The sequence below is a fragment of the Cervus canadensis genome, chromosome 33 (genome assembly GCF_019320065.1).
Source record: "Cervus canadensis isolate Bull #8, Minnesota chromosome 33, ASM1932006v1, whole genome shotgun sequence".
Classification (NCBI taxonomy): Eukaryota; Metazoa; Chordata; class Mammalia; order Artiodactyla; family Cervidae; genus Cervus; species Cervus canadensis.
In genome coordinates this window covers 16695346-16707531 of record NC_057418.1, presented here as the reverse complement: position 1 = coordinate 16707531, position 12186 = coordinate 16695346, and the positions used below count along the sequence as shown (strand labels likewise).

The 12186-nt window shown below is 42.4% G+C and overlaps 1 protein-coding gene and 2 non-coding genes across 5 annotated transcripts in view; 1 reads left to right on the top strand and 2 right to left on the bottom strand.

The window, feature by feature from the left end:
• Nucleotides 1-5630: 5630 nt before the first annotated feature.
• LOC122434259 lies at nt 5631-5735 on the bottom strand. Its single transcript, XR_006267329.1, has one exon. It is a non-coding gene; the product is annotated as a small nucleolar RNA U13 (small nucleolar RNA).
• Nucleotides 5736-6435: 700 nt separating this feature from the next.
• On the top strand, nt 6436-6508 carry TRNAW-CCA. Its single transcript has one exon. It is a non-coding gene; the product is annotated as a tRNA-Trp (tRNA).
• A 2104-nt stretch (nt 6509-8612) lies between these two features.
• STX11 (syntaxin 11) overlaps nt 8613-12186 on the bottom strand; it is a 48502-nt gene continuing 44928 nt past the window's right edge. For all 3 annotated transcript variants that reach the window (XM_043457313.1, XM_043457316.1, XM_043457315.1), the window contains one exon: nt 8613-10664. In XM_043457313.1, coding sequence (XP_043313248.1) covers nt 9796-10664 — 869 coding nt within the window. In that variant the 3' untranslated portion in view covers nt 8613-9795. The remainder of the gene's footprint in view (nt 10665-12186) is intronic.

The window sequence follows — 12186 nt, the reverse complement described above, 5'->3', positions numbered from 1 at the left end:
AAGAATGAACTGGTTAAACATTCCTCGCTGCAAGAGAAATTCCTGTTCTGTCACATGCAGGCTGAATCATTTCTTTTTGTCTAGGGGTGACATTCCTCCTATATCCTCTCTACCCGCTGGAGATTCTTTCCTTGATTTGGTCCCAAACCATCTTTTGAAAGTGTTGGAGCACCAGCTGCTGGCAGCTGGGAGAACATTAACAGTAGTTCTGCCAGGATGGTTTCCAAAGGCGGAGAGTGAGGCCTTGTAGCCCAGACGAGCTCACAGCTCAAAGGATGGGCGGTTTGGGGTCCTCCAATCTCTCCTTGATCTTCAACTCCTACTGCAAAAGGAATGGCCTTGCCAGTTATTTCTCTGCTCAGTCCTCCTGCAGGTGAACATTTTTGCACTGGACAAGTATTATGGATCCCTAAGGAATCTGTATTGGGGTGTGGATGTAGCCTGACATACTTAGGAAAATGAACTGATGCATCTCAGGGCAGCCTCATAAAAAGACCTCAGTGACTGGGGACAGTTTAGGACTGATGCCCAAAGCCACTGCCCTGAAACACAGCCTTTTATGACCAGATTTTTACACTAGTATTGAGAGAGTCATTTCCTTGGCAGGTTGATAAGAAGTGTAGGGGTCCCCAAGGAGAGAGGGGCCTGGAATTCTCAAGGATGAAGAAAGGACAAACTTTTTTTCCTCTACATTCCTTAGGATTATATAACAATAATGTATCCTGCCTGAGGACAGTCTCTGGATTAAACCTTCTGGCTAATCCTGTTATCTTAAAATGTAAATTATGGGAGTAGGTCTGGTGAAAGTGAAAGTGAAGTCACTCAGTCTGTCCTACTCTTTGGGACCCCATGGACTGGGGCCCACCAGGCTCCTCCGTCCATGGGATTCTCCAGGCAAGACACTGGAGTGGGTTGCCATTTCCTTCTCCAGGGGATCTTCCTGATCCAGGGATGGAACCCAGGTCTCCCACATTGCAGGCAGATGCTTTAACCTCTGAGCCCCCAGGGAAGCCCAAGGTCTGGTGAGGCCTTTACAACCTCCAGACATTCTTTGGATTCATTGGAGAGTATATAACTCCATTGCTAACACTAGCAAGTGGGTACTTTTTCTACCCCCTTCTGATGTCTATGTCAGAAGCTTCCTCTATCTCCTTTATATTTTAATAAAACTTTATTACACAAAAGCTCTGAGTGATCAAGCCTCGTCTCTGGCCCCGGATTGAATTCTTCTCTTCCGGAGGCCAAGAATCCCGGCATCTTTTTGAGGGTCAGGAACAACCTTTTAGTATCTTATATAAATGATCCCACTAGATGCCATCTGAAAGAGGAATATGTATAGCTGAAACCTGAGCCAACATATTTTGTCCACAATTAAAAAAACATTTAAAAATTTATTGACTTTTGGCTGTGCTGGGTGTTTGTTGCTGTGTGGGCTTTTCTCAAGCTGCAGCAAGCAGGGGCTCCTCTCTAACTGCAGTGCGTGGGCTTCTCATTGAGTGGCTTCTCTTGTTGGGGAGCTCGGGCCCGAGGGTACAGGCTTCAGTAGTTGCAGCATCTGGGCTCAGTAGTTGTGGCGCACGAATTTAGTGGCTCTGCAGCACGTGGAATCTTCCTGGACCAGGAGGTGAACCCGTGTCCCCTGCATTGGCAGGTGGGTTTTTAATCCCTGGACCACCAGGTCAGCCCTTGTGTGCCATTTTAAAAATAATCTTTGTTTGGCTGAAAGAATAAAAAAGAAAACAAAAAAAGTCCCTTCTTAAAACTGAAATTTAAAACTTAAGTTTTACAACTTTCTTTGCAGCCCACCTTAGTCTGTACCTTTAAAAAGGTAGAGAGTCTTCCTGGTCTCAATTTGACCCCAATTCTGCCAACTTCAGTCCCCTGAGACAGACTTTTATTCTCTCTCCATTAAGTCTTTTTGGACTGACCATTCTCTTGGATGATCTGCTTCTCCCTAAGTAGTTTTTTCTCCAGTCTTATTTGTCTTCCTCTCACCAAGACCCACCCCTGCTCCCAGGACACTGCCCCTACTCTGGGCCCAGCACCCAGCATAGGACTGCTTCTTAGTTTCCACCAAAAAAAAAAAAGAGAGAGAGAGAGAGAAGGTAATATTACTTCACAGAATTCTCGTGAAAATAATGAAATCAAAGCATTTTATAGGGGAGTTTCCTGGTGGCCTACTGGTTAGGATTCTGGGCTTTCACTGCTAGGGCCTGTGTTTGATCCCTGATTGAGGAATTGATAACCCCCCATGTGCGCAGCCAAAAATAAGTGTTATGCCAACAGATACTGTTATGGGCTTTCCTGATGGCTCAGATGGTAAAGAATCCACCTGCAATGCGGGAGACCTGGGTTCGATCCCTGGGTTGGGAAGATCCCCTGGAAGAGGGTATGGAAACCCACTCCAGTATTTTTGCCTGGAGAATCCCATGAACAGAGGAGCCTGGTGGGCTACAGCCCATGGGGTCCCAAAGAGTCGGACATGAATGAGCGACTACACACAGCACATTGTTGTGTGTATAAAGACATCTTGTTCACTCTTCATAACACATGTTGCTAATCAGTTCAGTTCAGTCTCTCAGTCGTGTCCGACTCTTTGTGACCCCATGAATCGCAGCATGCCAGGCCCCCCTGTCCATCACCAACTCCCGGAGTTTACCCAAACTCAAGTCCATCGAGTTGGTGATGCCATCCAGCCATCTCATCCTCTGTTGTCCCCTTCTCCTCCTGCCCCTAATCCCTCCCAGCATCAGGGTCTTTTCCAATGAGTCAACTCTTTGCATGAGGTGGCCAAAGTACTGGAGTTTCAGCTTCAGCATCAGTCCTTCCAATGAATACCCAGGACTGATCTCCTTTAGGATGGGCTGGTTGGATTTCCTTGCAGTCCAAGGGACTCTCAAGAGTCTTCTCCAACACCACAGTTCAAAAGCATCAATTTTTCGGCACTCAGCTTTCTTCACAGTCCAACTCTCACATCCATACATGACCACTGGAAAGACCATAGCCTTGACTAGATGGACCTTTGTTGGCAAAGTAATGTCTCTGCTTTTTAATATGCTATCTAGGTTGGTCATAACTTTCCTTCCAAGGAGTAAGCGTCTTTTAATTTCATGGCTGCAATCACCATCTGCAGTGATTTTGGAGCCCCCAAAAAATAAAGTCTGACACTGTTTCCACTGTCTCCCCATATATTTCCATGAGGTGATGGGACCAGATGCCATGATCTTAGTTTTCTGAATGTTAAGCTTTAAGCCAACTTTTTCACTCTCCTCTTTCACTTTCATCAAGAGGCTTTTTAGTTCCTCTTCACTTTCTGCCATAAGAGTGGTGTCATCTGCATATCTGAGGTTATTGACATTTCTCCCGGCAATCTTGATTGCAGCTTGTGCTTCTTCCAGCCCAGCGTTTCTCATGATGTACTCTGCATATAAGTTAAATAAGCAGTGTGACAATATACAGCCTTGACGTACTCCTTTTCCTATTTGGAATCAGTCTGTTGTTCCATGTCCAGTTCTAACTGTTGCTTCCTGACCTGGGAAGCAACAGTTTCTCAAGAGGCAGGTTTCTCAAGAGGCAGGTCCGGTGGTCTGGTATGCCCATCTCTTTCAGAATTTTCCACAGTTTATTGTGATCCACATAGTCAAAGGCTTTGGCATAGTCAATAAAGCAGAAATAGATGTTTTTCTGGAACTCTCTTGCTTTTTCGATGATCCAATGGATGTTGGCAATTTGATCTCTGGTTCCTCTGCTTTTCTAAAACCAGCTTGAACATCTGGAAGTTCACAGTTCACGTATTGCTGAAGCCTGGCTTGAAGAATTTTGAGCATTACTTTACTAGCGTGTGAGATGAGTGCAATTGTGCGGTAGTTTGAGCATTCTTTGGGATTGCCTTTCTTTGGGATTGGAATGAAAACTGACCTTTTCCAGTCCTGTGGTCACTGCTGAGTTTTCCAAATTTGCTGGCATATTGGGTGCAGCACTTTCACAGCATCATCTTTCAGGATTTGAAATAGCTCAACTGGAATTCCATCACCTCCACTAGCTTTGTTCATAGTGATGCTTTCTAAAGCCCACTTGACTTCACATTCCAGGATGTCTGGCTCTAGGTCAGTGATCACACCATTGTGATTATCTGGGTCGTGAAGATCTTTTTTGTACAGTTCTTCTGTGTATTCTTGCCATGTCTTCTTAATATCTTCTGCTTCTGTTAGGTCCATACCATTTCGGTCCTTTATTGAACCCATCTTTGCCTGAAATGTTCCCTTGATATCTCTAATTTTCTGGAAGAGATTTCTAGTCTTTCCCATTCTGTTGTTTTCCTCTATTTCTTTGCATTGATCACTGAGGAAGGCTTTCTTATCTCTCCTGGCTATTCTTTGGAACTGTGCATTCAAATGGGAATATCTTTCCTTTTCTCCTTTGCTTTTTGCTTCTCTTCTTTTCACAGCTATTTGTAATGCCTCCTCAGACAACCATTTTGCCTTTTTGCATTTCTTTTCCTTGGGGATGGTCTTGATCCCTGTCTCCTGTACAATGTCACGAACCTCCATCCATAGTTCATCAGGCACTCTGTCTATCAGATCTAGTCCCTTAAATCTATTTCTCACTTCCACTGTATAGTCATAAGGGATTTGATTTAGGTCATACCTGAATGGTCTAGTGGTTTTCCCTACTTTCTTCAATTTAAGTCTGAATTTGGCAATCAGGTGTTCATGATCTCAGCCACAGTCAGCTCCTGGTCTTGTTTTTGCTGACTGTATAGAGCTTCTCCATCTTTGGCTGCAAAGAATATAATCAATCTGATTTCGGTGTTGACCATCTGGTGATGTCCATGTGTAGAGTCTTCTCTTGTGTTGTTGGAAGAGGGTGTTTGCTATGACCAGTGCGTTCTCTTGGCAAAACTCTATTAGCCTTTGCCCTGCTTCATTCCATACTCCAAGGCCAAATTTGCCTGTTACTCCAGGTGTTTCTTGACTTCCTACTTTTGCATTCCAGTCCCCTATAATGAAAATGTTGCTAATAAAGAGGCTCAATTTTTATATGATGGTGCAGTTACATTCTAGATCCTATTTATTTTCCATTTCTAATAGTCCTATTTTATTAAGGCCAATCATTTTTAATTCTGCTATCAAAAGTCAGTCAACTGTTACTCTGATTATAAATGCATGTTCAAACTATCACCTTGATTACAAATGGGAGACTTGCATGCTGCAGTTTGAAATACGTTACATATTTTTTTAAATCAGAGTAGAGTTGTTTACAGCAACACTGCTGTTAGTTTCTGCAGTAGTGCAAAGTGGATCAGTCACATATACATGTATCCGCTTTTTTGGACTTCCTCTCTATCTAGGTCATCATAGATCACTGAGTCGAGTTTCCTCTGCTATGCATAGGTTCTCATTTTATCCATTAATACTTACCTTTCATATTTTGAAGAGAGAGTTCTGATAGTATTAATAGAAAGTAGAATGGCAGAATTTATATAGAGAAACCAAGACTACGGGTACCCTATTTTATTACTTTTAAGCTCTGCACAATATTCAGTAGTTGCCTGTCAAGATAGCAAGTTTATACTGTTTACTGTATAAGTTTAAACTGTACAAGTTTATTTTATTTATTTATTCTTTTTACGTCAGACAGGTAATGTGCCGATGTCGTAACAAGGTTTGGAGGGAGGCACATGTCACGCAGCAGCGTGAGCACCCAATCATCATGCTCATGAACTACAAAAGGATCTAAACTGTACAAGTTTAAACTGTTATACTGTTTATAGCAAGTTTATACTGAGCCTGAAAAATCTTTGCATGTGACATTTAACTACAAAGCATTGGAACTGTTTTTAAGTATTAAAGCATTGACACAAGAAGAAACCCTATTTTCTTTCCAAGTGTTTATCTTGAAAGACTATAAACTGACTCTTGTGATGTCACAGTTCAAACATTTTAATGTTATTGATCAGCTTTTTAAAAATTCTAACTCTTTTTATCCTGGATACTGATGCATCCAAGGTGAGCATCTTTCCTATTATTTACATTTCTGGGTTGTCATCAGCTAGAGTCTGTGGCTGTGACTGTGGTTTTTGGCTAGTTAGGAGTCACTTCATATGTTAAAATAGCTTTAAGCTGGCGGGGGTGGGGCACGGTGGGGGGAAGAAGAGGATGGGATGATGAGAGAATAGCGTTGAAACCTATACATTACATGTAAAACTGATAGCCAGTGGAAGTTCAATATATGTTGCAGGGAACCCAAAGCCAGTGTTGTGACAACCTTGCGGGGATGGAATGGGAAGGGCAATGGAAGGGAAGTTCAAGAGGGAGGGGACATGTGTATACCTATGACTGATTCATGTTGATGTATGACAAAAGCCATCATAATATTGTAATTATCCTCTAATTTTAAAAAGTAAAATTTAAAAAAAAATAGCTTTAAGGGACTTCCCTGGTGGTCCAGTGGCTAAGACTTTGCACTCCAAATGCAGGAGGCCTGGGTTCAATCCCTGGTCAGGGAACTAGATCCTGTATGCTGCCACTAAAGATCCTGTGTGCGGCAACCAAGGCCTGGTGCAGCCAAGTGTTTTAAAGGAAAAAATTTTTCAAAAATAGCTTTAAAAGATTTTTACCTTCAGCCCCTGAAGGATCTATTGTTCTTTGTGATTGGTTCTTTAATTTTGTACGGAAGTGACGCAGTTTCCAGGTTTGCCTCAAAGTCTGCTTCTTACCCACAGGCAACTTTCAGAGTTTACCAAGTGAGCATCACAGGATGAGGGAAACCCCACTCTCAGCACCTGCTCATGGCACTGGAGCCCCCTTTCTTAAGGAAAAAACCAGCATTCCACCCACCCCAAGGCAGGGCAGTCAGAGCCGGGAAGGGCTTTGAGGAAATAGGGTGGGATGTGGGAAGAGTCTTTGGTCTATAGTGACCTGGCCTCCACAGCTGAACTTCTGGGACTTTCTGACTCATAGCTTGGAAGGATCAGGGGAAAGCACTTGTCACATGGAGCAGAACAGCTGCTTCCTGCTTAACATTTTTTGAGTGGAACATCTAATTTCATCTTTGTAACATACTTGAATATAAGAAGGCATGAAATGCCACTAAGAAAATAGCTCTTTCATTGTAAAAAAAAAAAAAAAAATGTAAACCCTAATATTCAAAGAAGATAAGGTCTTGGTTTCTTTCTTCTATTTTATTAAAGATTATTAACAGAAGAATGGAAGTTTAAGTGTTATTTGCTCAGTCGTGTCTAACTCTTCATGACACCATGGTTTGTAGTCCACCAGGCTCCTCTGTCCATGGAATCCTCCAGGCAAGAATATTGGAGTGGGTAGCCATTCCTTTCTCCAGGGAATCTTCCCAACCCAGGGATTGAACCCAAGTCTCCTGCATTGCAGGCAGATTCTTTACTGGCTGAGCCCCCAGGGAAGCCCTTATAAGCATGTATTTTTTCTCAGAAGTTAATAGCTATTAATAGCAGCTCTATCAGTCTACAAGAAAGTTATGCAGTAACAATAATGAATATAGTACTTAGCATGTGCCAAGCACTATCCTAAGTACTTTTACATATTTAGTCATTCACTTCTTCCAACAACTCTAGGAGGTGGGTCCTATCATATCCATTTTACAGATAAGGAAACAGGCACAAGTCATATGGCTGGTATGTGGCAAAGTCATGATTTAAACCCAGAGAGTGCAGTCCTGAATCTGTGTTCTTTTCTGGTATGCCACAGTTGGATAGTTACTGAAGAGCAGGAAGAAAAATTCTTGCTTTTTCAATAAGCAACAGTTCACAAATCTCTGAGTATATTAAAGTGAAATTTTTACCTAACTTTCCAATGTGAAAAATTTTTTAATACACAGAACCAGCAAACTCCTTGACTTTCAGCAATGGTTCCAAACAAAGAAAATGCACTATGGGGTAAACTCAGGAAGTATTCTCTCTTATGGAAACTAGTAATAGCTCGTGTCCTGTATTCCCAGTATCTCTTCACTACCATGGAAGACTTAGTAATGGAGCTGTGTGAACTTTTTTTTTTAGAGAAAGGGAATTAGGTCAAAGGTGAAACATATCATCCCTAGAATTAGCTGAGAAAGAATTGGGAGAAGTCTAAGAATCCAGTGGGACTTGGTTTCCACAATTCTCATATTTAACCATGAAATTAAAATTAGGAGCAGGGCTAGATTTCATGGTCATAAGCAGATTAGTTAGTGAGTTCCAAAGAGTTCAGATATTCTTTCTACTGCTTTTAAAATTTCACTGTCTGAAGCACCTGTGGATAATGACCACTGAATAAACCCTCTCATCTATTAAACAATGAGTAGAAAGAGTTCAGAGTTGATTCATAAAAAAGACAGGAAACATGGTGAGTGTAGGTAAGGATATTACAAAGTTTACAAATGAAACCAAATCTCCAAAACATGATGACTTTGCTAAATTATTACTAATAACACAGGAGAGAAAGCAACACAACCCCTTGTAAATTCTTTTTCATTCTCCCCTCCCCTATTCAGAGGTCCATTCACCTGTTGCAGCCTCAAACAAGGTGGTAGAATTTTTAAGACAATAATTGAAAAGTTAGACTAAGATTTAAATGGTCAGGACACAAATACATAAAAAGCATGCTTATAATGTAATGTTTATTTAACTTGAAAAACAAGATTTATTTTAAATTACTACATTTCAATGCACAAAAGGAATGGGTCAGAGTAAAACAAAAGTAATTATTTCTCAGATTTTTTTTTTAATATTTCTAACTCTGTATGCATTTTCAGCATTTGATATCTGTTCTTTACCACCATAACCAACCAACTCAAAATAAACTTGGGTGGTTTTGATCCAGACTGAACTATGGAGATGCAGACAGGAGCAAGATAAACTCAAAACAAGCAAACCAACATCAACACAGTAAAAATGTTTTTCTTGATATTTATATATCATATTTACAAAGGTAAAGCTAAACCAACTGGTCATTATGTACATACATTAGTAAATATTGGCGCTTTACATTAACATATAAGTGTATTCATAATTATCAAGTAAAAAGATAAATTTTAAATTATTTTTATTTATGAAAAATATATATAATGTGATACACATACTTCAATTTGAGTGCTTGTTCAATAGTGAGTGCTCAAAAAACTTTGGAGAAAAAAAAAATCCCATAATGTATTCTGATGGAAGACACTGAAAGTAAAGAGGTAAGGAAATAGTAAGTGTTAAATGTGATTTTAGTAAGTAGAGGACGTGAGCAGAAGATATTCATTCAGATGGGGATCGCATAGCATAAACCAGAGGAAGACTCAGAAATGGAAGATGTGCAGTTTTTCCCAAGGTCAGTTTCACTCGAAAAGGAACAGAACCGAGGTACTTTCAGGATAAGGTAATCGAACTGGAATTTTGATAACAAGTTCATACTGTGAGCCGATCCAGAATTGACTTCCGGCTAGAGGTTCATGTACAAACATGCCTTGGACACCTACCGTAGAGTTGTCACAACGTCAGTTCCTTACTTGGCTTCCTTTAAGAGGCAAGGGTGCTATGTGCCCTTTAAACGACCTCAGAAAACTTCAGCCGGCATCTGTCGTGACTGAAGAATCAGCGGGTGAGATCCACCCTTGTTCCAAGTACGAGCTGGGCTGGAATTCTTGCACCTTGTGTTTTTTGTTCCCTTTCTCTAAGGGCTCAGGTCCACAGTGATTAGCGCAACTCACCCCAGGACAGATGGCCTCAAAATCTACCCCCAGAGCGCTTACCTGTCCATCCCGCTCGGGGATGCGGGTGTGGCGGTCCGGGGCCACCTGCTAGTTGAGGCAGGGGCAGCAGAAACAGCAGATCGTCCGGCAGGGGTTCTTCTTCTTGTACTGCACAGCCTTGCGCACCTGCACCTTGGCCTGCCCGGTGTATTCGACGGTCTTCTGCACGTTGAGCTCGATGACGTCCAGGGTGTCCGCCTGCTGCTCCACGAGCAGGGCCATCTGCAGAAAGAGGTCGTGCAGGTCGCGGATGCGGCCCTCCAGCCGCAGCAGCTCGCGGTGGCGGCTCTCGATCTCGTTGAGGGCCGCCCGCGCGCCCTTCACGTCGGCCAGCAGGTTCTCGGAGAACACGTCCCACTTGCCCTGTTCGAACATATCCTCGATCTGGTCGCCCGACACGTCCTTGCCCATGATCTCCAGCTGGCGCTGGATGCGGATCTTGCAGTTCTCGCGTTGCTTCATCTCGGCGCAGTTGTACTCGTGCATGGCGGCCTGGAAGGTGCGGGCCAGCGCGCTGTACTGCGCACGCGCGATGCGCGCCACGGCTGAGTGCGCGCCGTGCTGGACTTCCGCCTGCTCGCTCAGCGCCTTCATGGCGCCCAGCTTGCGGTTAATGCTCTCGCCCCGGGCCTTGATGTCCTTGCCGATCGAGTTGGTGTCCCGCTTGATGCTGCTGAGGCGCCGCATGGACGTGAGGAAGCGGGTGTTCTGCTTTCCCAGGCGCCTCACATCGGCAATCAGCTGCTGGTTTTCCGCCTGAAGGTCTTGGATGTCTCGGTACAAGGATTCCAGGATGTGGTCGGTCTCGAACACGATGTCCTCATGAGGCGAGTCAAAATCATCGTCGTCGTCCGGGAACTGCTGGTCATACTGCTTGGTTAACTCCGCGAGTTCTCCTAGTCGGTCCTTCATTTTGCCTGCAAATAGAAACATGGAGGTTCAACTCCTCTAGCGAGAGTCAAAATATTTGCATTGAGAGAATTAGACATTAAAATAGAGAAACATTCTGCTCACTGTTCATCACTCTCAATTCTTAACACCCGAGTGTAGGTAACAAATGCACTACAGGAGCTAAATGGTTCACGACATTTGGCTTATGAGTGAAGGACTGATGTGACTGGGAGTCACGACACCTTTGTGTTTTATAGCTTGTAGGTATCTGCAGTTCTTCTGCAACATTGTTCTTTACAGCTTGGGACTTTACTTTCACCACCAGACACACCCACAGCGGAGGGTGCTTCTCGCTTTGGCCCAGCTACTTCATTCTTCCTTGTTTTAGCCCCTAAGTCATTGCCTGCCAGGCTTCTCTGTCCATGGGATTTCCCAGGCAAGAATACTGGAGTGGGTTGCCATTTCCTCCTCCAGGGGATCCTGCCCACACAGGGAGGTATGAACCGGCATCTCCTGCATTGGCAGGCGGATTCGTTACCACTGAGACACTAGGGAAGCCCTATCTATATGCATGCATGAGTGCATGCGTGCGTGCTAACTCACTTGAATCGTGTGGGACTCTGCGAACCTATGGACTGTGGCCCACCAGGTTCCTCTGTCCATGGGATTCTCCAGGCAAGAATACTGGAGTGGGTTGCCATGCCCTCCTCCAGGGGATCTTCCCGACCCATGGATTGATCCCACATCTCTTATGTCTCCTGCATTGGCAGGTGGGTTCTTTATCACTAGCGCCACCTGAGATGCCCTTAGCAAAGATAAAGATTGTTAAATAAGTAAAATACATACTTTAAAAAAAATACATTGACACATTAATGACGAATTTCTGCCTTGATTTTCAGATTTTTTTGGATCTTTTTCTGCATTTTATTTTTAAAATTTATTTTTTAAGAATAATTGCTGTATTTTACTATTTACTGTTGAGACATCTAACAGTTTTTATTTACCACTATTTATTGTTATTTCTTGATTTACACCTATAGCATATGTAGTATCCATCACCTGAAAATGTTGCTTTACATATCAAAGTTCAACCACTCAGATAGCCTCAGTCTACTTGTAGAAAAATAAAGGCCAATAAGAAGCAAAAAAAAAAAAAAAAAGATTGTTAAATAAGGATAGTCAATTTATAGGCTTTGAGTCCAACTCTAAGTGTTGTCTATTCTGTGTCTATTTCAGTACTGGTGAGCATCTTCAGTCTTGTACATCATAATGGTTTTTTAATGATATAAATCATGGTTTAATTTTTTATCTTAAAAACATAAAAATTGAACCTGCTTAAAGTAAAACAACAAAATGAACAAAGATGAAAATCTAATAAGGAAGTATAAAATTTGGAAGTTGAAATTTCCTTGCTCTTACGACCATATCACCAATACATACTTTAACTTGAATGTCTGAGACTCAGTGCTTAAAAATATTTTGGGGGAAAATCCCAAAATACAAGCTAATGAATGATACTGAGTAAAAGAAATTAGGAAATAGTTAAGT